Source organism: Argentina silus (assembly GCF_951799395.1).
Source record: "Argentina silus genome assembly, chromosome: 5".
In the NCBI taxonomy this organism is placed as follows: Eukaryota; Metazoa; Chordata; class Actinopteri; order Argentiniformes; family Argentinidae; genus Argentina; species Argentina silus.
In genome coordinates this window covers 4,014,974-4,040,746 of record NC_139659.1, presented here as the reverse complement: position 1 = coordinate 4,040,746, position 25,773 = coordinate 4,014,974, and the positions used below count along the sequence as shown (strand labels likewise).

Genomic DNA, 25,773 nt, shown 5'->3' with positions numbered 1-25,773 from the left:
CTGTCTGTTGAAAAACAAAACACCCACATTCAACTGTGGGAAGTTGTTTCAGGACATTTTAAGGTCATCTCTATCTTGATATCTTTCTGATCTGATTAACTTTATCTGTTCTTATCCGACATCAAAGGTTGGTGTGTGTGTGTGTGTGTGTGTGTGTGTGTGTGTGTGTGTGTGTGTGTGTGTGTGTGTATGTGTGTGTGCGCGTGTGTGTGTGTATATGTGTGGGTGTGGGTGTGCATGAGAATCACTCATTTGAGTCACCATACATAACAGTCTTAGTCATTTGATGGAACACCTACCACAGCTTTACAGCCAACCTCACTGAACAGACATGCACTCTTAGACTTGGGGCAGGACCTGGTGTGGTCACTGAACTGCATGGGGGAGAGAGAGAGAAAAAGGTCAGGACAACCCATAAAATACCCACCATCAACTCAAAAGTGAAGGTGAAAGCAAATGTCAGTTTGGAAAAATACCGAACTACCGAGTTCAAAATAGAAACTCTCGCCTGGTCAAATAGAAAGTACAACTCTCGCCTGGTCAACTAGAAAGTACAACTGCCAGACTAAATCACATTAAAGCAGCATGTCATGAGTTAACTACTAAATAAGGGCAATAAAACAGACACAGGCCCCACTCTGTTGTTTCTCTGGCCAACTCCTCAGTCACTACCTCAACAAGGCAGAATGTAGCCTTGTTAGCAGCAGAAACAGTATGTCACCAAGGCTAATAGCTAATAGTAAGAGTAACTGTGCTCATAATAGAAAAGAGACAGAGATACAACACAGCACAAACCTTTTCTCTTGGGATTTTCTTCTTCCCACAGTCTTTGCATTGCAGAGGAAACTTCTGGCAGATCTCATCATGAGCCTGAAATACATGAGGAGTGGGAGTGAGTGAGTTAGTTAGTTAGTATGGGAAAACCACAACATCCCAGAGATTGCGTTAGCATCTCATCAGAATTGCTTTAAATCATCCAGGAAATCATATCGTGGCGAAGCTATAGGAGACCATCTGACAGAATCTTAAGCTCTAACGAATCGTGTTTAGTCGGAATACGCCATAGTCTCACATATCGAAGATATTATAAGGGATGAGGACTACAATTAAGCCTTCATTTTGGCTCAATGCAATTATGCCTTCATGACAGATGTATGAATATCCATGGGCCACAGGGAGGTGTCACAGCTTTTGAAATGGATTTCATCCAAGGACTCGTTAATCAGTAAGGATGCCATACTGACCTTACACACACACACGCACACGCACACGTTGCTCAGATAGGCCCGCTCACCTTGATGTCCTTGAAGCAGAAGGTGACCTTGCAGTATTTGCAGTTCAACGTCCTCGCTTCACACTCTCTCTCCACGTGCCTCTCCCTGTCACTGCGCAGGATGCGGACGTCGCACGCTTCACAGGCCACGCTCTCAAACTCACACTGACCCTCATGCTGTGCCTATAGGAGGGATAACAATCATATTCATAACCATCATGCTTTAATACTGCGCATACAAGCCATTCATTTCCTTGTCGGATAGGTGGTCACCATCCTTTACAAACACAAATGACGAATGGCTTTGGGAGGACAAATGGCCTTAATTACTGTTTGTACTCTAAGCCGCCTTCGCCATCAGACCTCTGCAGCTCGTCCAGAATGCTGCCGCCCGTCTCGTATTCAATCTCCCCAAATTGTCCCATGTCACCTCCCTCCTTCACACCCTTCACTGGCTCCCGGTAGCAGCTCGCATCACATTCAAGACCCTGGCGCTCGCCTAACGGGAGTCAAAGGGAACAGCCCCTCCCTACTTGCAAGTAATGGTTAGCCCCCAAACCCCCGCCCGATCACTCTGCTCTTCCACCTCGGCTGCCCTCCTAGCACCGCCGCCTCTACGTGGATGCAGCGGTTGCGCCACTCGGTCACGGCTTTTCACTGTCCTGGCGCCCCGGTGGTGGAACGAGCTTCCCACTACTGTCATGACTGCAGAGTCACTACCGATCTTCCGCCATAGATTGAAGACCCATCTCTTCAGGCTAACTGTCCCTCCTAAAGACCTCTTAATCCCCACTACCCCCCCTGTACAGTTTCTCTACTGTAAATAAATAAATTAAAAAAAAGAAAGAACACATTTTCTTTTTTTAAAAGAAAGAAAAGTAATTCCTTCCTTCTTCTAGCATTGTGACTGCCAATAGCCGCAGGTCCTAGCATAGATTTGTTTTTCTTATGATGACTGATAGATAGTATAGATGATTCACTTACTTAGACAAATGTACTTGTTGTAAGTCGCTTTGGATAAAGGCGTCTGCTAAATGTCTAAAATGTAAAAATGTAAATGTACTTGAATCAAAGGCCACAACATCAATGTATGACAGGTTATGAGTGAACCAAAGGGAGGGTTTAAACAATGCTTGACTGCACATCTGCTCCTAAGTGACATTCAAAGTGTTTAATATGTCGCCATACAGGTTTTATTGTTACATTAAGCAAACGAGTAAAGCCTGTGTTGTTGTGACAGTTTAGAGCCGTTAGATGTTTCAGGATAAGTCTGGGTGGGAACTTCCCACAGCAACAGACGCCCGTCTGAGAGCGTGTGTTTGTGGTGGGTGTGTAAATATGGCAGTTGCACTGTGCACCAGTATATCAGCATTAGCTGAGCTTGAAACATGGCTGCAAGACTTAAGAGAAAAGACAGTCGCACAATAGTTCGCATTGCATAATCATCCAACATCAAAATGCTGAAATGACAAAGTTATGGCCCCATCTGTATGTAAATACCACATTTACCGTGGAAGATCTCCCCCAGACGTGTGTCATTTAAAAAACAGGTGGGAGGGATGTGACTAAGGATGGGGGACAGGGGGTGGGGGGTGGAGGGCGTGGGCACGGGAGCTGTAGAGCTATTTTTCTCCATTTTTGCTCAAGACTGAAGAAGAAGACATCAGAAGCAGGTAAGAGAGCTTGTTTTCATTTCGCTGTTAACTAACCATTAAACAAATACAGGCAAGGTCCGCTGCACCAGATGACCAGCTAACCCTGCTTTACTAGTCTGGAAAATATCCCCAACCCAAACCGTAACCAACGCTGACGACTTATAGAGGACCCTTTTAAATATTTCCTTCCGTGTTCGGAAGCTCCGGGACAGGAAAGCGAAGCGGTGCAGCCCTTTACCGTATGGTTGGTTAGCGACAGTATTTATCTTTCCATTCAACAGTGCACCACACATTAGCCTCTAAAGACACAAGTCATTCTTTAAAAATAAAGCTGATGCGTCAAACATATGTTTCCCCGACTTCGACAACACCACCATCTACAAACAAGAACAGGCGAATGCCAAGGCCACGTCACATCTGCATAATCGAAACCCAACAAAACCAGAACAGAGGTCGCCTTATTAGCCTCGTCAGCTCTATAATCTGCTGCTCGCATGACTGCTTTCCCTTCCTGTGTGAAAGCTCTGCTCTACATGTAATTAGCAGCAAATTAACCCAAGTCTACCCACGCCTCGAAGAAACACAGCTACCAAAACACAGCCAGCAAAACCCCCTGTTTACTACGTACCACCGTATGCTGCTTATCATACATATCATTGAAAAGTGTGTGGCACCATGTTAAGAGCCCCAACAGAACATATTTAACTGCATTATCCTGAAACTACGCAACACAAAGAGCTACACAAACTACTCCATTTCCCTCCCCTGACATGCCCTGTTATACAGTATAGGAGTTCCCTTGTGTAACACTCAGGGCTAGAGACAAAGTCTCAACACACAAGCCGTTCCTATTTTCTGTTTCGCAGCAGAAGTGGGCCAGCCAGGGACTTTCCAGCCAAGGCCACATCAGAACATATCTGGTTTCACTCAATCTTTCCCTGCTATTGGCTCCCTTTCAGAATGACAGACATGGGAGATTAGGAGAGCCAATCAGACGACACAGAGTCAAAACATGCATGAGTGATATGATTTGAATCAACCAATGAGAGAACATGTTGATGTATGAAAGGAAAAGGCACATGAATTAATAAAAAATGAATTGGTGAATATCCTTTCCATAGGCCTACCTCATATTCTTTGATAGAACCTGTCCAAACACAGCCCTCGTGTATACACCTGGCAGGCAGGCTCGCTATTTCTCTGCCTGCAGCATTGTCAGGAAAAGCCTGGGAGAGAATAAAGAGTACAGTCACCCTACAACTACTCATTTGTGGTGCAGACAATAGGGGGGAGGGTGGAAGTCTGAGGGGGGTGATTGTAGTTGAAACTAGAAATTACATCTGGCAATGGAAGGGGGATTTTCTGCATTGTTCAATTGTTCCTTAGGCAAGTAACCTATATCTTTGTCTCCTGCACATAAAAAACAATGGCCAGTATTGTTTACATTCTTTTCAGGCAACATGACACACAAGAGACACGTTATAAAACATTCAGGGAATGAACACGGCAATGTTACCTCATTGCTGTTGAGAATGGACTGTGGTTCCTCGTATATCTCCTCCTGGCGACAGGCTTCACAGGGTTTTGGGCCGGCACTTATGATAAAGACACAAATGATGGGATTCTGGACAGTGGTACATGACTTCAGTGGAGGACGAGAGGGCTATTACACTATCGTACACTATTCCATCAGTCTCACCTGATCTACTACTGGCGTCTCTGGTTACCATCACAGATTAGGGCTGAACTATGTATAAAATAATAATGTAAAAATACCATCATGACATAAGAGCAGATGAGGTGAGGCTGGTGGAGGTAGAAATTGGAGGACGGGGCTCATTGTTATGTATGGAACGGAATAAGGAATGGTATCAAACATGCGTGAGAAATGGTATGGAATGTGTTGTTGTGTAATGTTCCCGCCAAAATGTCAACAGTAACAGACTGTTCACTTAAAACCACATTCCTGCTGTTGCTGCAATTCAAATGTCTTCACTCGGATATACAGATAACCACTGGCCTAGCGCCAATTGGCAGCTTTAGACAGCTCTATTTTTCTGAGAGATAGTAACAATTTTGCCGTTTTCATAGATTATCACGACTCAAGTTAATAGAAGTTCCTCAATATAAATTCCAAAGAAGCCCCTTCAGTTCCAAGTATGTGACCTCAACTAATAGTGACACATAGTAATCTCTCATTTAAAGGGATAGTTCAACCAAAAATAAATGGAAGTCAATGTTACCTAAATTAGCTGTTAGCTGTTATGTTTGAAATATCATGATCTCAAATTCTCTAAAAAAAAGACTCAATGAGTTGATTTAAATGATTTTGAGATGATTCAGGCATGGCATTTCAAACATGCTAATTAACAGTATAGCAGTTAGCAAAGTTTTCTGGGCAGGCAAGGCATCCAAGGATGCAGGCAAACAACAAATCAAAAGGTTGATTCATTTGGAATCTACTCAATTTTGACTTAATTGTTGAGAGAGAACACACCGTGAAGGAGGAGTCAGAGGATGAGTTGACTGGAAGGGCCGTACATGGAGATCATTTATACTCTAAATACCTCTCCTATGAGAGAGTCTTGGGTTGAGGTGGGTGGGTTCATCGTGACGATACTCTCTACTCCCACCACAAACCACTTTTCCCGCCACCATGACGTGAATTGCTTGAGAATGGCTAAAGAAACCACTCTCAAGACTCAGTTCCAAGTATGTTCCCTGAACTATAAATGAACTTCATAGGAATCTCTCATTTAAACAAAATTACTTTTGAACCTGACAAAGATGAGATATGAGACCACTACTGAAAAGAAAAAGGGATCCCAATAGAAGAATAATCCCAATGTTATACATGGCACCGGAGACCAGGCTTTATCGTGAGGAAAGTCACAGCTGAGGGGCTAAAGCCTGACTTTGTGCGCCTCTCAATCACAACTCTGATCAACGCGCCGAATACTTATTAGATCAAAATAGTTGTAATCAGTAATAAGTTGACAGTAGTCGTAGTAGTAGTGGCAACGGTAGTAGTAGATTAACAACACAGCAATTAATCAGAATCAGGCATAGCGAGAGAGAGAGAGAGACAACAAAGATTGAAACTTGGCAAAAGAAATATGGTTTGGTTTGAATCAGCAAGATCAGTGGCCCAAGGAACGCACACCCACTGGGAACACACCATGACACACATCCACCGGAGACAGCATCCTGCTGTCAGTGACTCAGCTGAGGTAAGTGGAAAGGAGAGGTGCTGATGAGCAACATACAGCAGGACTGAGTGGTTCTGGCATCATGACCCAATCTGAACATGCCCAATACAAGGAGGGTGAGAGGGTTAAAGAAAGGGATGTGGAGGGCTTGCAGAGCTGGGAGCTGGGAGCTGGGAGCTGGGGGGAAGGAGGGGGCTGAGGAGGATCTCCAGTCTACCTGGTTATCTGTTTAAAACAGTGGACACAGAAGCGATGACCACAACCGGCCTGGACAGGCTTCCTCAGGACCTGGAGACACTGCTGACATTGGTACTTAGTTTCCATGGGACAGGACAGGACACTCTGTGGGATCCCAGGTAGGGAGGAGTCCATGGAAGAAGGGAGAGAGATACGGGCCATTCCTCTCCATTAACTTCTGATGTAGCTTCCTATAAGCAGACAGGAAACATTACTATGCGTCAGTAGATGAAACACAATTTCCAGACATCAATGCAGGGAAACCACCACTGCATCACCCTAAACAGGAAATATGCTGCTACAGCTGCAGCTAACACTCATGCATGCCCGCACTACCCCCCCCACACACACACACACACACACACACACACAGACACAGACACAGACACAGACACAGACACAGACACAGACACACACACACACACACACACACACACACACAGACACAGACACACATGCAAGCTATGCAAAGAACCTGAAGATAACAGCTGATTAGCCCTGCTGAATAAGTGCATTATGCACTTCATTTCCCTGATAAAAAAAAAAGGTGGAATGTTCCACACTGTTCTCACGCACATTCACAATAATCATGCCAGAGTACATTGTGTAACAGAGAGTTATAAGCTCTCTATTGACAGGTCATACAGTGCAGTCTTGGGCAAGGCTGTATATCTTGTCGGTGCACATTCTAATTCAATGCCACAAGCATGAAAAGCCGAAGGCAGAGAGAGAGAGAGCAGGGAAGAGAGAGAGAGAGAGAGCAGGGAAGAGAGAGACAGAGTGTGTGTGTGTGTCATACATATATATGGAAATGAAAGAGGATGTGAGATAACTATTTTTATGTAGGCTCCAAATTAATTTCCAACGTACAGGAGGCTAAACAGCCATGTAAATCACATGAGCAAGTAATCAAATTAAATCAAAGTCATATGCACATTCTTAAAGGGACCAATTTTTTAAGATTACATTCATTATATCCAGCACCATACCAGTGTCTACATATTTATTTATTTATTTTTAAAATGTTTTGACCCCCAATTACATCATAAGTGGTCATTTACTTAGGACCTTTTGACTACAGAACGTAGAAAATTACTATTCTCACATGTAGACACAGGTATGGTGCTGGGGATTACCAGTACCAGCATGGCTATCTTTTCCCCTTCCTCATGTCAGTGAGCAGGCAGTTCATTAACTCTGCACACCACACAGTTGACTACATGGACTTTAAGATGAGAGGCAGCCTGTGGTTGGTTGGATCAAATACAGCCGACAGGTGCAAAGCAGATGGCAGAGATGTTTTCAACAGCAATTGGAGAACTGCCTACGGGACAGTTGTGGGTTGCTTAATAACAATGAGACAGCACTCATTCATCCAGTCTTTTGATTCACATGTGATGTCCACAAGGAAGACCACATGGTTTGTGGTCATATGACACAGCTAATATGACTGTAGGTCATAAACAAAGAATATGTTTGTTTCATGACTAAGCATGACTGGGCAAGGGATTGCAACCTCCTTGTGCAACAAAGGTTATGTACTGTACAATATTGATCAACTGCACTGCTATGTACAAGGTTTCGTAATGGATATTAACCCTGTGTCTGTGAATAAAAACCAAATGGATATGATAGAATCTCAAATGATATAACAGGGAACAGCTTGTCATATTTATCAGTTCAAATCTGAAATGTTTGGCTTGCATGGAAACCATAGTAACAACACTCGCACAGGAAGGCAATGCACTCAGTAAGCAAACAAAAAAGAAGACAAACATTAACAGTAGGCTCGTATCCTGGAGACGCAAGCGTCCCTGGTGATTCGATCTCCCTAAACACAAGGGGCGCTGGCTGTTGAGCTAGTAAGTGGAGCAAAGCCAAATTGTGAATGTGTGGCAATCTGCCAATACTGTCCATATATACAGTACATATATCAAACTAAGTCTGGGAAAATAAATCCTGTTATAAATACCTGCAATAGAAAAAAGAAAAGGAAAAAAAAAGTGTAATAACTATTGATTTTAAATTGTATTCCTCCATGTAACTTGGAAACATGAGCATACTGTATCTATAAAGTTACTGTAAAAACATAAATTTGCCCAAAACAGGTTGGTAGCTAAACTTACAGATCGAAACCAAACCAGCAGTGCAGACACATTTGCCAGCCAGTAGGTGGCGCTACTTTACTACTTCTAGATTATTCTTTTATTTTCAGCATTTAAATGAAAGATATTTTGCTGCTGCTACCACATGGTGGCTCTAACTGCAACTTCTTACGATTCATATGTATTTTTGAGTGTGAGAGTAATTTATTTGTGCCAGTGTATAGAAGCCAAATTTATATATTACAAATGTGTTGTTTAGACACAGACAATATCACATTTCAGTCAATACTAAAATAAAATGCTTGAATCTAAAAACCACAGACTAATACAAGAAGGCAGCCCTAAGAAAGCTAACACAAGGCTGAAGCCAAATACTTTTTGTATCCAGGAGACCATTGAATCATCCCTAAACAGTCTTTACTTATTTCCTCAAAATCACCATTCTTCCTCTTCAAAAAAACCAAAAAAAACCCAGCTAAGTTTTGCAGGATTTGCATTTTTCCAACCACTGCACTGGACTGAACACCAAGCCACCAATGCGGCAGACTAAGACAATTTGAAAGCCTTAGTTTTGAGGGGAGAATGGAAGGTCTGAAAAACACTCCCTCTCGCTGAGATTTGGCTCGCTGTTTTATTTGGCTCGCACATTAAACGCCAATGGTTCATACGAACACGCTAACCGAAAAGGCAAGTGAATAGTTGGATGGTGGAGTGATCTGTTTGGGACTGGCTGAAAGTGACCTATTGCGACAGTCTACCGTACCACATAACCCCTGTTCACGTTCGATTCGTCTCATTGGGATGCTGCGACCCACTGGTGCTGCGACCCACTGGTGCTGCTCCTGCTCATCAGTCACTTTCTTAAAAGACAGAAACTAACGTACGACAGCGGAACGAGCTACGCAATTTAGTTGTGTTCATTAACGACGTTGAGCGTGCGAAACTTACCACAGACTGTGTCATACTTGGAGGTGGGGAGGGGAGCCTTTAGCTCCCAACTCGGTGACTCCATCAGTGACTCCATCTGTGAGGAGGTGGGTGTGACTCCATCTGTGACTCCATCAGTAGTTGCCATTTTCACCTTGGATCTCATCTGGCTGTTGTCGTGGAGCCCTCCTCTGCTGCCAACGTGGTGTAGTAGAAGGCCATCAGCTGGTTGTGGTCCGTCTTATCTTTCCAGCTTGCCTCAGATTCCCCAGCTGCGCCTGCCTTGAAGTCTCCCCTTGCTCCTCTGTCCAATCCTGCCGAAGAGTTCTGGAGACTTTTCCTTTGCTTTCCATAAAAGTCTTCTGACTCTTGGTCTGGGGTTTCCGCCAGAGTCCACCATTGCATCTGGGTCTTGAGTCCTCCAGCAAGCTCCTGTCTGGGACTGGTGTCATCCATTCCTATAAGAGAGACGGTGTTTAATGCCCTGGGGTGTTCCGGTAAAATCTTGCTCCAAGCCTTCCCTCTCTGCTGGGTACCCATGTGTTTCTGTACAGTAGTGTCAATCTGCTCCGACCTGGGAACTATCTCCGGCTGATGAATGGATCCACTGATCATTTTATGGTATAGAATGGTGAAAATCGGGGCAATTACACGGTCAAATGTTATTACATAGTAATAACCTATAAATTAGTTTGTTTCTTTGGGACTCATTAGAGGATGCACCTCAAGGCAGTTCCAGATAGTTGGCACCAATTGTATTTCATTATTTGGGGTAAGTACAAGAGAGTACCCATAATTCACTGGTTTAATTCTAATGGAAGTCAAGTCAGTTCCTAAGACAGTCCTGCGGGCTCCTGTCTGGAGGGCCCTACAGCCACTGAGACCAACTCCTGCTGTGGGGATTGATTGAGCCACCTCCTTCAGTCTTGGCTGCTGAAACCACCATCTCTTGTTTTGCACTACGAGCCATCTCCTCCTGTGGTAGCCAATGAGTTGCCTCTTCTGTCCCAGTGTGTGAGCCACATTTCGTCAAAATCTGTGAACCACCTTCTTCAGTCATAGTCCGAGAGTCACCTCCTCCTGTAGAGGTCAGTAAACCACCACATCTTTATTGTGTTGAGCACTCCCTCAGCTACACCTCCACAGATCAAGAATCCCAAGAATCCTTTGCCTGACCCGTGTAGCTCCACAGGGGTGCAAGAGGCAGATACAAGTGTGCCAGTGCCCATCGCCTCCTTCAATAGTGCAGGCCCCAGCCTCCAGCAGTTCTCTCTGAATCAGAGTTGCCATTAACATCAGTTGACATGTATCGTCAAGTAACAGACTCTGAACACCCTAGAAAAAGCCAAGCATCACTTGTGCAGAAGGTTGCACAATATCCCTCTGAAGCCAACTAGAGAACTAGCTGTGTATGCCAAATGCAAACGCATGGGAGACAGCAGTTGTTGTTTTGTTTTTTTATTAGAATTTAGAACCCTAGAATTTAGAACCCTCCTCGTTGTAAAACGATTGTTCGCTAGGACGTATAGAACTTTAATTGCAGCAGTGTAAGACAACGAGTGCTCCTGAGTGACTGAGACACTTTGTGCTCCAGAAAATCGGATGTCCTGTGCAAGCGCTTGGACCTAGTAACTTTCTGTAAATTGGAAGTTAAAGAAGAGGCTCTTGTGCACATACTGACACATAATTTGTTCTGATGAGCCAAACAGGAAGGGAGGGACTTCCAAAGTCAAGTGGGCAAATCCAGAGAACTGTTTTACTCAGAGACAAGCAGTTTTACAGCTAACACATCAAATTGTCATATTCAGATTTTCTGATGGATTTTCGCATTGATCATGTATTGTGAGATTAATTGGTGAACAAAGAGTTTTTTTGCTAAATTATATTAGTTATTAGTAAAGGGTTAAAAACTTTATTTATTTATCATACTTGAGTTTTTGCCATATGTCAAATGATTTGTAGCTTTTATCATTGTTGTAAGAAATGTAATTTCAAAACTTTCATAAAAATATATAAATAAATTCCCTAACTGTCCTAAAAAAGAAAATATACAGTGCCTTCGGAAAGTATTCAGAAGCCTTCACTTTTTCTACATTTTGTTGTGTTATAGACTCAATTTAAAATGGATTAAATTAAAAGAATTTGCCAACAATCCACACACAATACCCCAGAATGCCAATTTCTAAAAAGTGTTTTCGCTTTGTCATTACGGGGTATTGTGTGTGGATTGATGGCAAATTATTACCTAGTTACCTTGACAGTTTTAATTTAATTTTTTTAAATAAATATATTTATTTTCCACTGTATGCTGTCTCCCAACCTCTTCCTTACTTTGGACCTCACTTGGGAATTCACAAATTTGATAACATTCAGTCTTTACTTATTGATAACAATATCAAAATGTATTATTGGCTATTATCTGCCAATGTAATGTGACCTTTATTGAGAGAAAAAGGTTATAAACATACTGTAATTGTTTAAAAAAAAATATCTATATCTATGTGTTTTAAGAGACCTTAACAAATACTACACAGTTTGAGATATTGTGTTTTACTGAATTATTAAGAGTACCAGAGATTTCAGAGAAGTCTCCAATTAAAGGGAGAGGTCATCCAAATTACAGAATCACATATTTGGTTACTTCTGTTTATCTGGGCACTGAAACTAACAATTTTACCAAAACCCAATGCAAGTCAATGGACCCAAGTTAACATGTTTGAAATGTCATGCTCAGATAATCTCTAAATTACTTGAATCAAGTAATTAAATCTCTTCAGAAAATTTGAGATGATTTGGGCAAGACATGCTAAATTAGGGTCCATCGACTTGCATTGGGTTTGGGTCAAACAATATGAACAATTGGCTGTTAGTTTCATTGCCCTGAAAAACAGAACCAAAGTGTTGACTGAAGTTTGTCCTTAGATAGACTAATAAGGAACCAGTTATACAGAGTACATGCTATGTCTAAAATGTGTTAGATACCTAGGGAAGGCTATTTTCTGAGATATACCAGAAATGTAAAAACTTATTTATGTAAAAATAATAATAGCATATCAATTTACTACTATCCCAAGTCTCGGCACTGATGCATGCAGAACGTTTATGCATTTCAATTCTAGACGGATTACAGGATTCATATAAAATAACTGAAAAATAAAGTGCAGCTGCAACGTAAACAAACGAAGCAGCCATGATATTAAAAAAACAACTCTCATAGTGATCCATCCAGGGTACCCTGCCCATCCACATCCAGTATTTAGCAAACTAAAATAGTATGTTTCTACTTCCTAGTGTGCATTTTAGTATGTCTCTATCCAGCATGAAACATGGTTATTGGATGGTTATATGCGACGTACCGCCGCTGCCATGATATGCGAATAAATTGCACACACAGCAATACTACTACGTCGTATTCGCTTTGCCACGTACACTGTGAAAGTTCTGCTGAATAATTCTTCTGACTTCGACAAACTGAATATCAAGTGTTGCACTTACCAGAAATGATCTGCAAATGTGGCGGACTGTTTTTCTAGTTTAACTTTGTCTCGAAATACATTCCCCGCCTCCTCCACGTCAAACAGTATATAAGAAGAAATGGGAAATGCGACTAGTCAAAAGCCGTAGGCAGTCAGAAGAAGTAGGCTGTGTGATTATTCCGTCTAATTGATAACGTATTTAAAGTTAGGCTGTGGTTTGATGTGAAAGTGTCCTATTTAAGGAGTAGTTAGCCATGTTGAGATATTTCATTTATTTTTCGTAAAGGTCAGAGATTTTATCTCGAGACATTACCAAAGAGTCGAGATGTGGAAGGCTATGACGACCAACGTTACAGATTAGAAACAACAGTATGCAAGTGTATGGATGCCTTGTTGAAACCCAGAGGCTGAATACGTTTGATTATAGATGTAAATTGTGACAACTGTGGGAAATCGTCGTTTTGCAGTCATTGGGATACAGCTGGGCCATGTCTCTGACTGGTTGGTACTATAGTGGTACTGAAAATCATGTTTAGCCTTGGAAAATATTTTGTGTGCAGTCCATCATGTGTTTCCTATGCAATCTAGACATGGCACTTTTAACTGTTGGGACACAGTAATGTAGCAATAATTGTCCGAATGACATCCCTCATGATTGTAACTCACCTGATATGTATAATAGAGGTGTTGTAGAGTACAATGGTAGTAAAAAGCATGTTTAGCTTTGGAACATATTTTGTGTACAGTCCCTTATGTGTGTCCTACGAAGTGCAAATAGGGCACTTTGAGATGTATGGGCGCAGTAGATAGCCAACAACATTTCCTAAGACAAGGCTTTAGACATAAACTCATCTGATCCATATTCTAGTGTTGTAGAGTGGTACCAGAGATTAATTGAAATCTTTGAAAAATATTTATGTACAGTCCAGTTTATACAAATATAATAGGCATGTGTAAAATGACATGTAATTGCAGCAATATTTACATTTTAAAGATAAAAAATACTTTTTCAAAAAAAATGTTTGGGTAATTTGTCCTTATTTCGGCAAAAAAATCGGAGAAAATATTGTGATCCCTTCACTTTCCATTCATGTTTGAACTCGCGCTTTTATTTTGAAGCCGGAAGTCATAATGGAGCTAAATAGAGCTCGTTGGAGCTCACGGAACACAATATTTCACAAATGCGGCGTCTCCATGACATTGTAAAGCGGGGAGCCGTAAATTCGGGCACATTTGAAGGTATGCATTAGGGACTGGGTCCAAAGACGCATGGACAGTCTTTGCATAGGTTTGAGGTTAATACTGGGCCAACTGTCACCGTTGTCGTTTCTTTTGGACTGATGTCTGTTATACAAGTTATGTAGCTAGTCAGTAGCTAGCTAATTTCAAATAACGAAATGTATTTGATTATGATAAATAGGACTTACTTATAGAGAAGAACAACAGTTTACTTTGTCGTTACCAAAATAATGTTTCCATTGTTCATGTTTTTGTTGTCATAGGACTGTTTGTATCATATTACTCGGCCTTCTGTCTATTTATTATTGATGACCACGTCATCTGCTCCATCGGTCCCCTTCAGCGCTCTGAATTGCAGGTGTTATAGTATCTGATAAGATCTTCATCTATGGATTGATCCCTTTGTGTACATGCTTTTGAAACTGAAGGGAATCCAATGTGATGACCTTGCAATAGGTGGAGGTGGTGTAATGGTGTGGAGAATGTTTACTTGGCACACTTTGCGCCCGTTAATACCAATCAATCATGGCTTGAATGCCACAGTCTATTTGAGTATTGTTGCTGACCACTTGCATCCCTTCATGGCCACAATTTACCCATCTTCTAATGGCTACTTCCAGCAACATGACAATGAGTTCAGTGTTCTTCAGTGGCCTTCCCAGTCACCGGATCTGAATCCAGTAGAACACCTTTGGGATGTGGTAGAACGGGAGATTCACAGCTTGAAAGTGCATCTGAAAAATCTGCAGGAATTGCATGATGCAGTTATGTCGTCATGGACCAGAATCTCAAAGGAATGTTTCCAACATCTTGTGGAATCAATGGCACAAAGAATTGAGGCTGTTTTTAGAGCAAAGGGAGGCCCTACCCAGTGTTAGTATAGTGTTCCTAATAAAGAGCAAAGGGAGGCCCTACCCAGTATTAGTATAGTGTTCCTAATAAAGAGCAAAGGGAGGCCCTACCCAGTATTAGTATAGTGTTCCTAATAAAGTGTTCGGTGAGTGTACATATGAATGTATACAAATATACTGCACAATAGCCTATCCTCTCACCCTCAGCCCTGAGTGTCCGGTGGCTGCACAATGGGTCCACAGACTCTGCAGACAGCCACTATGACAGACTGTACCCTGGCCATATCCCCACCAACTCCATCCAGAAGGCCCTGCTGGCTGTGGGCTCTGGGATGGCGGCCCTGCAAGACCCTTACAGACATGGTGAGACACGCGCAAACTTGGTCCCCTTGGTTTACACACCGTACACATTGTCTATGATGTATTGCATGATTAGATTTATTGTTATTGTCATCATATTCATACAGAGAGGTGAGTTCATTCTGATCAACCAGACACATATGGGAGGTTTTCCGGACACAGATTAAGACTAAATCACACTTTTAATCGAAAATCTCCACTGAAGACGCTTTTTAGTCCAGGAAGAACAACTCCACGCAACACTTCTTTTCTTGCTAGGATTCGTTCGCGCGATATATAGAATTCTATAAACCAGGATTAGGATCTAGGCTTCTCCCTGTACATATTCTCCGCCAATGCTTTTTGAGGGAGAAGCAAGTGGAGGACGAAGGAGAGGACGTGAGAAATCGTGTTTATGGCGGCTTCAAACATAACAAATAAGAAATGAATTGACATGTTTTCTTCTCCAAAATGTTGCGACGTTTTTTTTTTCCCTCATCATGCCGGCCATTAAGATATTTTATCTCACGTCCTCAGATTTGCTGAACTCTCATGACGCTAACTTTAATCCCAGACGAGGCAATGTTTAGTAAACAGTACTTATCATCATTATCTGTCACACGGTTATAATGTTTGTCATGCTACAGAACAGGCCCATGGGTGGGGGATGGATGAGTATAGTTTTGGTTTTCTTTCCTCTACATTTGCAATTCAAGCCACTTGAATAAGCTTGAGTTTCACTTCTCAGTAAAATGATACCAAGCGTGGGTTGGTCTCAGTCTATATATTATAAAAACAATTTAAAGCGTACAGGTGTGACATGTAAAATAGGGAAAGTTTCTGTCTTGAAAAAGTCAGACACAAAAAAAGAAAAAACATCCAGAATCACACACAGAAGGCCCGCTTCTCTGCAATTTCAATTGATTGGACCATGTTGTTTTCACTGAATGACGATCACCAATTGACGATTTAACGTCACTGTGATCCCTGTTGGCTGCACAGACATGGTGGCCGTGCTGGGAGAGACCACTGGACACCTGGCCCTGATGAGTCTCCGCAACAGAATGAGAGGTGACCCTGAGGGCTGCACCATCCTAGCGTATGTCTCATCCTCTGCTGTCTGAGTGTACGGTGGTGAAGCAAACTGATCTGCGTGCGCATGGACATGCTGTGAATGTTTGTGTTGTAATCTGATGGTGTCCATACTACGTACGTACTGTACAAACGTTTTTGTTATCCGATATTTGACTTTTATCCCACGTGATCTATTTTCACCTTTCACTTTAGGGAGCGTCCACGGATCCGGCTAGCTACGCTGGATGTGTCCAAGATGGCCTCCCTCCCTGATGGATCATTTGGGAGAGAGTACCTCAGATTCCTAGAGGACAATGTGAGTTTGGGAAGAGCATGGACCTCTATAAAGAAAGATTGCAATGGTAGTGTACATTTGTTAATCTGCCCCTCTCTCTCTTTCTCCCCCACCCACCCATCCAGCGGGTGACCCCTGACTCAAGGGCGGATGTAAAATTTGTGGATAATGAGGAGCTTGCGTACGTCATGCAGCGATACCGAGAAGTCCACGATTTGCTGCACACCCTACTGGGCATGCCCACTAACATGCTGGGTAAGTCAATTACCACCATATATACTAGTTTTACACATTTTTTCAAACATGAATTTTCCTTCCTTCCACACACAACTCACAAGACACTGAGGTACTGTATGTAGTGGAAAACATCTGTTCATAGATGACTGATTGATTGATTGATGGTTGGCTGGTTTACAATGGAAAAATCCCAGGTGCTTTCAGTAATTAGCGGAAAGGGGATTCACAGAGTGTGTTTTCAGTTGAGAAGTGCGTAAGCAGCGTCGCGTTATTATTGTGTCATAATCCCCCTTCGTATCTCCTCAGGCGAGGTCGCAGTAAAGTGGTTCGAAGCGGCGCAGACCGGCCTGCCCATGTGCATGCTGGGAGCAGCGTTGGGACCCCTGCGTCTGTCCACAAGGTTGGGCTTTCTCAGGCTCTCTCATGTTCTCTCACATTCCCACTTTCTCACTGTTCTGTTCTGTTTCACCCTCCCACAGATATGAGACTACAGTACGGTACACACTTGCATTACCGTTTCGGTCAGTTCTCTCCATGTAACACACAGCTATGCGAATAGACACAGGTTGAAGGTGAGGGATTAAGAAGGGTAGTGAGGAGTTCCATGTCACTCACCATTCTATACTCTTGGGAGGCCCCTGCACCAAAGTGGCCTTGTGCGCCCCAAAGTGGCCTCCTGGAATGGACGGCCCTGGGCAGGATGTCCACTCCCAAAGCTGACTCATCCCTTCGCTTTGTCAGTGTGATTTGTAAGTCATCTTCAGCCACACCAACATTCTTGACCCTTTATGTGTTACTTAGGGTTAGTTTTCATTCCTCTTTCAGTGAACCCAACATCAAAAGTTCATAAGGATTTTGACTTTGGGTCTAAATATCTTCTTTCTTTTTCTTTTTCTTTTTTAACAACATTTATTATGTTGAACTAAAATTGTATATTGGAATACTTAAAACATGGATTTTTACCATAACATTTTCAGGAGGAGGTCTGTGAGGGGGGGGGGATCAGTTGTCTTTATCTGTGGAATTCCCATTTTGTTAATCTGCTTGGGATGCAACATTCCTTGTGTGCCAAGAGGGCATGGGGGTAGCATCAACTGTAATCACCTATATGACATACACAACCAGAAATTCTCAAAGATATTTGAGATATACACTCACTGAACACTTTATTAGGAACACTATACTAATACTGGGTAGGGCTTAAAACAGTTAAAATACTGGGTTTGCTCTTAAAACAGCCTCAATTCTTTGTGGCATTGATTCTACAAGACGTTGGAAGCATTCGTTTGAGATTCTGGTCCATGATGACATGATTGTTAGATTATTAGATTCAGATCCTGAGACTGGGAAGGCCACTGAAGAGCACTGAACTCATTGTCATGTTTGTGAAACCAGTTTGAGACGACTTTTCCTTTGTGACATGGTGCAAGGTTATTATGCTGGAAGTAGCCGTTAGAAGATGGGAAATTGTGGCCATGAATATGGATGCACATGGTCAGCAACAATACTCAAATAGGCTGTGGCGATGATTGATTGGTATTAACGGGCCCAAAGTGTGCCAAGAAAACATTCCCCACACCATTACACCACCTCCACCATGAGAAGGTGTACAAGTGTTCCACCACCTCCACCATGAGAAGGTGTACAAGTGTTCCGAATAAAGTGGTAGATATAGAGAGAGATTCATGAACAGTTCAGTCTGCATGCATTCTTACCCATGGCCACTTATAGTTAACACATTCAGTAGGTTGATATGTGGGTTTTACAGAAAATTAACACACTGAACACGCTGTCCATGCTTTCCTTCCTGGCCAAAGAAAAACATCCTCCAGGTGTGGGGAAACGAATGCTTCCTGAATGAAATTTCATCCTGTCATCGTCATGACATGACTCTCAAAGGATGTTGTCTGAGTTTGAGGGGGTTTTTCCTGTAAATAATTCCTGCTCTGTAATTCAAAACCATTGACCTCACTGTCTGGTACTTAAAATAATCCCATTGTTTGTGTCTGACTGTTTCTTCTTTCCATCCCTTCCCCCCAGCCGTCTGCAGCCCCTGGTGACATCCCTGGGACCTTGGGCGGTCCGTAACGGCCGCCAGGCCCGCTGTGTCCTCAGCGTCTTCTACGAGCGACGCTGGGACCAGAGTCTGGAGGACCTGAGGGAGGAGCTGAACATTGAGCCGCCACCCCTCGCCGTGAACGCCGCCAACCAGAGGACCACATGATCATCAGGCTCCTAACAACCTAACCCGACCCCCTCCTCACTGATCTCAGCCTTCTAAAGCTGCTAGTGTCACTGGAAGATGGACAGGATGGGAGAAAAATGCAGAGGCTTTTTTGGGGGGGTGACGTCATGTCATGGGAGTGATTTTAGGCGTTGTGTGAGCTGATTGTATTATAATGCATTTAGTCAAGCTGGGTATTGTCATAGTGAATGATTCACAATTGGGAAGCGGGGGGAAATACCAGAGATCATGACCACCCCCGCCCATGCTTAGCTTGGGAAGGCTGGGGGCTGTACCTCAATTCATCTCTAAAGCATGCTCCAATGCTATGGAGGAAAATGGTCGACTCATTGTGTGAGAAGTGTTTAGGTTGAAGTCATAAATTGACCCATGGCATTTCTCAAATGAACCTGTTATGAAAAATACATTCATATAACTATTTTCAGGTTATACACTTTCATATGACTGATACAACTTGTGTGACTACTGTAATTACATTTTCTCTTGCCACACCTCTAAAGTTTTATAGCCATTGTTCTGAGAAGCACTGTATGATTTACCATATGAACAGCGGTGATGTCTGAGGGAGTGGTGAGAGAGAACAATAATGGGGGGACAGGCGCATCCTGCCGATAGGTGTGAAATGTTGAACGGCGATTAATCAGCAAGAAAGCGCTGATTGATCAGTAAGAGAGTCTCCCCATTGTTTATTCTCTCCCGCCCTTTCTCACGTAAGCACAAGCCCATCAGCCGATAGATTTGGCGGCGACTCCCATTATGTTCAAACTGTATAAAAGACAAACCTGATCATTGTCTCTTCAGACTTGCGCTGAACGGACCCCCTGATCTACGCTGGGCTGCTGTTACGCTCTTGTCTCTTGTTTGCAAGCAATAAATACCAGACTCATATATTGTGGCTACTCAGGATTTGTTTCTTGATTCTTACCTCCGAAGAGTGGTGGTCCCGTCATCTGGAGCTGAGGGTGATTTAATTGGATTGTTCTTTTTAGGTTTGTTTATGATAGGGAGCCAACACCATCAGCATGTCAACAGCAATACATCAGCTAGATGATAACAATGTGTTGTCGGATACTTAATTGTAGTTTTCTAAAAGACCCATAACAGTACTTAAGTCTGCATTGTAGTTTTTCCCACCATCATTCCCTCATGTTAGATTTATTTCTGTATCTTTCTTTTTCATCAGGAAGAAGGAAGTTGGTGTTACTCAGCGGCTTTTTGTGGATCACATTTATTTTAGCCCCTCGATCCGTACAAGGAAGTTCGTCTATTTTGGTTTACAGTTACCAAGTAATCCAATCTACAATCATTTAATCTTTGTTCAGATCAGATGTTGCAATCGCTTCCTCTTATGCAATTATGACACAAACACATTAAACACATAAAATACGCCTATTGATCTTTGCGCCACTGGACCGATTGCATAGTGTTACACCACTCATAATCATCATCATGCTGTATCACGTCTTGTTTGTCATATCGTGCTTTGGAATTGCTTAATTGTGCAAGACAAAATCTAAGTTTCTATTCTCTTCTATTCTTTCTGGCATGTCAGCCACCTGTTTAATAGATCAGATCAGGTATATACTGCACCTTAGGTGACTGTACAAAAAGCAAATGGCTGTTGAATGCATGGAAGCTGATACACAACCTGGCAACCCCGGACTGTATAACAGTCAGCTGATGCCAACCTCCATGTCCCCATCACGAGGATAAACACCAGATCTGGGTGGACTGGTCTTTCACTACTACAGACCCCTCTCTTTGGAACACTCCTGAACCACATAAAAGAATCCAGCACGCTCTCCTTCTTCAAGTGTTTGTTTTACTTTTTATTTATCTGTTTATTCTTGTTCTCACTCATGGAATGTAGTGTCTTTGAGTACTGAGAAAGGTGCTGTACAAAATAAATGCATTATTATTATTATTATTATTATTATTAGAATAACAGCTGAAATGCTCTGAGATGTTGGTAATGTGTGCATTAATAACATGGATCTGCCCATAGAAATAGAATGAGAAGAATGGACGGACAAGCCCATTCTAATCCATCTATTTCTATGGGTCTGCTGTCCATGGACCTGAAATATCGGACTGATTATCTCCACTCAGGTAACCTCATGAGACAACTTTGAAAGTTCTCCTTAGTGTACTGTATTGTACTTAATTCTGTAACACTCCAACCTGAGAACTGGACTCCGAAAAATTCCACCAACATGTCTCCTGCTGACTGGAGTATGTTCCCACCAGTTTGCCTACCGCCCGAACAGGTCAACAGAGGATGCCATGGCACTACACTCCGCCCTGACCCACCTGGGTAACAACAACGCCTACGCAAGGATGCTGTTCATTGACTTCAGCTCAGCATTCATCACCATCATCCCCTCCAAGCTGGTCATCAAACTCAGTGACTTTGGCATTAGCACCTCCCTCTGCAACTGGACCCTGGACTTCCTGACCAACAGACAGTCTGTTCGGTTAGACAACCACACCTCCTCCACCCTGACCCTGAACACCGGTGTCCCAGAGGGATGTGTGCTGAGCCCTCTCCTCTACTCCCTCTTCACCCACGACTGCGTGCCTGTGCATGGCTCTAACACCATCATCAAGTTCGCAGACGACACCACGGTGGTAGGCCTGATCAGTAACAACAAGTCGGCCTAAAGGGAGGAGGCCCAGCACCTGGCGGTGTGTTGTGAGGGCGACAACAACCTGGCCCTCAACACCAAGAAGACCAAGGAGCTTATTGTGGACTACAGGAAAGCCGGGGGCTGCAGACAGACCCCCATCTACATCAATGGGAGGTGGAGCGTGTCTCCAGCTTCAAGTTTCTGGGTGTCCACATCTCCGAGGACCTCTCTTAGACCCTCAACTCCTCCACCCTGGTCAAAAAGGCGCAGCAGCGTCTATACTTCCTGAGGAGACTGAAGAAAGCCCATCTGTCTCCTAGGACCCTGGTCAACTTCTATCGGTGCACCGTCTGCTTTGAGCATTCTGCAAACTGCATCACAGTGTGGCATGGCAGCTGCTCTATCTCCGACTGGAAGGCCCTGCAACAGGTGGTGAAAACCGCCCAGCACATCACCGGTGCCCAATATGGTAAATTTATAGACAATATAAGGGTTTGTAATCCCACACCTAGGGAAGAGGTCACAAGAAAACAGATGGTCCTAGAACATTTGGAGAATGCAGTCAAGAGGGGTGAGGTCAGATTGAGGGGTTTGCTATCGGTGAAGAGAACAAAGGATCAAAGCTGGAGAAACCAGGATAGAGTAATTACAAGTTAGGGTAATTAAGTAATAAACAAAGGTATAAACAGCCAGAACAAAAGGCTTTTGAAATCAGCCTGGGCGTCAGCAAGGTCTGACCAGACTAACTGGCGCCAGCCAGGTAGGCTGCGCACACCTTGATGACGAGATATAGATTTTGAATGTTATTGGTGCATGTAGACAGGAAACAGAAATACGTTGAATAGAAGGCGTTAACCTGTGCGAAGTCTATAAAGGCAGATGACTGAAGAGATAACGGGGTCAGCTTTGCAAATCTGAACGGCTAAATATTCTGCGTGAATAAAGTCTTTGAATGAATCAACAGCTCTGGTTAACGGTATTTTATTTCAAAGTATTATAACTTCAACTCTACGACACCAACTCCCTGCCATCGAGGTCCTCCTGCGCAGGCGGTGTCTGCGGAGGGCGCTAGGCATCAGTAGTGACACCTCTCACCCCAGCCACGGACTGTTTGCCCTCCTTCTTCCCTGCAGCTGTTACTATGCTACCCCCCCCCCCCCCCCTCCCAGCCGGCCCCCTCCCATCCCCCAGCAAGAGGAACACTCTTGTATCTCTCTTGTACTCTCCCAGTATCAGTGTACCCCCCCCCCCCATACCTCTACTGGCTGCACACTCAGGACATCAATTTAGCTTTTGCACTACTGCTTGTTTGCACATAGCATATTTATTATATTGGTCTCTAATTATACATCTTACATATATGTAACATACCTCAATACCTACTGCCCTTGTTCAACTGTACATATCATACTGATATTCATCTCATGTATATTCACTTATTATATTCATTTATTTATACTCACTGTAATACCGTATACTGTAGTAGCATGCACTGTCTACAATTTCATGTATTTTGCATTATGCCAATATTTGCACTCTGGTTAGATGCCAAACTGCATTTACTCTGTAAGTCACAGAGATAGGATAGCATCTTTGGTGCCTAACACCTCAACCAAAGCCTCTTTCAATATATAAACTCTCTGCCTCAACTGTAATATCTCTGTGATGATTACGAGACAATCTCGGGATGTGTGATTATTCATACTACCCTACGCTGCCCTCTCGTGGATACACTTGCATCTTAGCATTGTGAGAGAGGTTGGTAAAGCAGGACACAGTGACCCCTGCTGCTCACACCCAATGTAGCCAGAGATACTGAGAATTCAACAACATCCTTTCTCTACTTACCAGAGTCTGGTAGACAAGTTGACTGCACAACAGTATATGCTTTGATGATAATTGTCCCGACTGTCCCAACTGTCCTTTGTGTCAAACATCACGGCGATGACCCGCTTCTGTAAAACTCCAGTCGACAACATCCGAAAGACACCCCCATTCCTCACGTGAGATGCCCGCCTACTACAACTCACTTCTGGCAAGGCTCCCCGGCTCCGCCATCAGACCTGCAACTAATCCCGAATGCTGCAGCATGTCAGACGTTCGATCTCCCGTTAAATTCTCCCGTTATCACATCTCTCCCTTCACTGGCTTCCAGTAGCAGCTCGCATCATGACCGTGCGCTCACATCTGTCCTGTATGTCGCGCCCCAGTGATGGAATGGGAACACCTGTGCTCCTCCTCCTGGGGTGTGGAACCGGAACTTTTGCCAAAATGAATGAACGACTAAACGACTTATACTCGCACTGCACTGTGACTGCTTCTAGCACTTATTCTTCTAGAAAATCACGTTCGATGATTGTGATGTCGTAAGGCTATAGTTGTTTCACTGCTACTCTAGGCCAATTTAGGCCTATTGTAAATCGCTCTGGATAATGTAATATATGATTTGGTGTTAGATCGTATTGTTTGTATTGTATTTATTGCTTATATTGTTTAGTATTATTTTGTTGTGAAGCACTTTGTAAAAAGCGCCATACAAATAAACTTGACTGATTGATATTCATTGATGGTAGAGCTACTTCTAATACCCTGAGTCCAGAAATAGTAAGACAAGACACTGTCATCGTTTTTTCATAATAACATGCCAATAATATTACAATATTATATATTGGCTGCAAGACACGTGCATATGAGACATTGTTTAATCAACTGGATCAACCAGCGTGAAGGAATCTCTTCTAAAACGTACAAAAAGATCTGAGGTAAACATTAGAAACATTGCCTTCTTACACTGCATTTCAAATGCCTTGATCACTTCATTTATCAAAATAGATTAAGAAGAAATACTAATGATATTGAATCATAACAGTAAATTTCTTCTTTTTTTTTCTTTTTTTTTAAAGAACCATAATCACAAACATTCAATGTGTGTTAGATATACATAAATCAGCATTGATAGGACTACTGTATCATTTGATCAACAGACTAATACAGAAATCTAAAGGAATCATTCATTAAAATAAAGAAAGAATAAATAAGAAATGTATCGCTCACACTCAAATAACTGACTACCTTATCTGTGCAGCCTCTTTTTGGCAATCTTTGAATGCTGTCAAGCTTTGTTAGCTATTCCCAAATGTTTGAAATCTAATCCGCATTGTGGACGGTTCCTATTGTCTCTGACAGGTGTCGTCATTCTATCGTGACCTGCCTCACCTGAACGACATAAGTGCGAACATAGTGACGCTATACTGTATATCGTAACACAATGTGGACTGCTTCTCTTCCCAGAGGTCAGTGGAGTATTGTAACACTGCGGTCAGCCACGGCGAACGCAGGCAGCAGGGGGTCCCTGAAAGGGTGTCTGACAGAGTACAACACAGCCCCAGAGTCTGGGTCGTAGAACAGCAGTGTGTGAGTGGGCCAGTCTAGCAGCAGCCCCAGCCTCTTGGGCCTCCGGACCACTGGCACTGGCACATTCTTGCCCGCATGGCAGAAGGAGAAGTCCCCGTCGTAGCGGGACAGCACCCAGGACTGGCTGTTGTATCCCAGACGAGCCTCGTTCCCCGAGCCCTTCCGCTCCACGCTGGCGTAGCAGACCCCCACCTTGTAGGCTGCGCTCTGCCCCACGTCCAGCAGCCAGCTGTGGGTGCCGGAGGAGACGGCCTGGGAGCCCAGCGCGTTCGGCCAGCTGTCGAAGCGGGCCGGGTCATAGAGCGGGGAGTGGCGGGCGCGCTTGGGCAGGAAGGTCAGAGTGCAGAGGTCATCGGAGACGGACAGCAGGGGGCTGACGGTGCGCTCGTCAAACGTCAGGTTCGCCGGGCCGCAAGCTAAAGGGAGAGGCACGTTGTTCATCAGCATAAAACATCACCAGTTTATATTAATAGTTATTAAGTAGAGACTTATGACGATATAATAGACTATATAGCTGAAACTATTGTTTGAGACAAGAATATAATACGTTAATAACATTGACGAGGCTAT

The 25,773-nt window shown here is 43.3% G+C and overlaps 3 protein-coding genes across 8 annotated transcripts in view; 1 reads left to right on the top strand and 2 right to left on the bottom strand.

Annotated features, from left to right (window-relative positions):
- Positions 1-23,768, bottom strand: part of traf2b (Tnf receptor-associated factor 2b) — a 30,279-nt gene extending 6,511 nt beyond the window's left edge. For 2 of the 5 annotated variants that reach the window (XM_083669726.1, XM_083669730.1), the window contains exons 1-6: positions 6,355-6,664; positions 4,445-4,523; positions 4,056-4,154; positions 1,295-1,456; positions 796-870; positions 300-374 (exon numbers count right to left, since the gene is read on the bottom strand). In XM_083669726.1, the coding sequence (XP_083525852.1) occupies positions 300-374; positions 796-870; positions 1,295-1,456; positions 4,056-4,154; positions 4,445-4,523; positions 6,355-6,536 (672 nt within the window). In that variant the 5' untranslated portion in view covers positions 6,537-6,664. Of the gene's footprint in view, positions 1-299; positions 375-795; positions 871-1,294; positions 1,457-4,055; positions 4,155-4,444; positions 4,524-6,354; positions 6,665-9,427; positions 10,356-12,901; positions 12,967-23,637 lie in introns of those variants that run through there. The other 3 variants (XM_083669728.1, XM_083669727.1, XM_083669729.1) reach the window with 3 other exon arrangements.
- coq4 (coenzyme Q4 homolog) lies at positions 13,036-20,057 on the top strand. Of its 2 annotated transcripts, none has more exons than XM_083669785.1 (7): positions 13,036-13,398; positions 15,180-15,335; positions 16,314-16,410; positions 16,599-16,701; positions 16,806-16,935; positions 17,224-17,317; positions 18,958-20,057. In XM_083669785.1, the coding sequence occupies exons 1-7, from the start codon at positions 13,371-13,373 to the stop codon at positions 19,139-19,141; spliced, it is 792 nt and encodes a 263-aa protein (XP_083525911.1). In that variant the 5' UTR covers positions 13,036-13,370; the 3' UTR covers positions 19,142-20,057. The 2 variants fall into 2 exon arrangements, with proteins under 2 accessions (XP_083525911.1, XP_083525910.1); XM_083669784.1 differs by lacking the exon at positions 13,036-13,398 and adding an exon at positions 14,039-14,121.
- A 710-nt stretch (positions 23,769-24,478) lies between the features above and the next one.
- The window catches only part of bspry (B-box and SPRY domain containing), a 4,110-nt gene continuing 2,815 nt past the window's right edge, over positions 24,479-25,773 (bottom strand). Inside the window, exon 6 of the mRNA XM_083669439.1 lies at positions 24,479-25,619. Within this exon, the coding sequence (XP_083525565.1) occupies positions 25,084-25,619 (536 nt within the window). The 3' untranslated portion in view covers positions 24,479-25,083. The remainder of the gene's footprint in view (positions 25,620-25,773) is intronic.

Excerpts from the sequence above, each read along its gene's own strand:
- coq4 (XM_083669784.1), top strand. The coding sequence starts at position 14,064 with ATGCGGCGTCTCCATGACATTGTAAAGCGGGGAGCCGTAAATTCGGGC. Across the intron at positions 14,122-15,179 it reads AAATTCGGGCACATTTGAAG|CCCTGAGTGTCCGGTGGCTG; the intron begins GTATGCATTAGG and ends TCTCACCCTCAG. Across the intron at positions 16,702-16,805 it reads TCAGATTCCTAGAGGACAAT|CGGGTGACCCCTGACTCAAG; the intron begins GTGAGTTTGGGA and ends CCACCCATCCAG.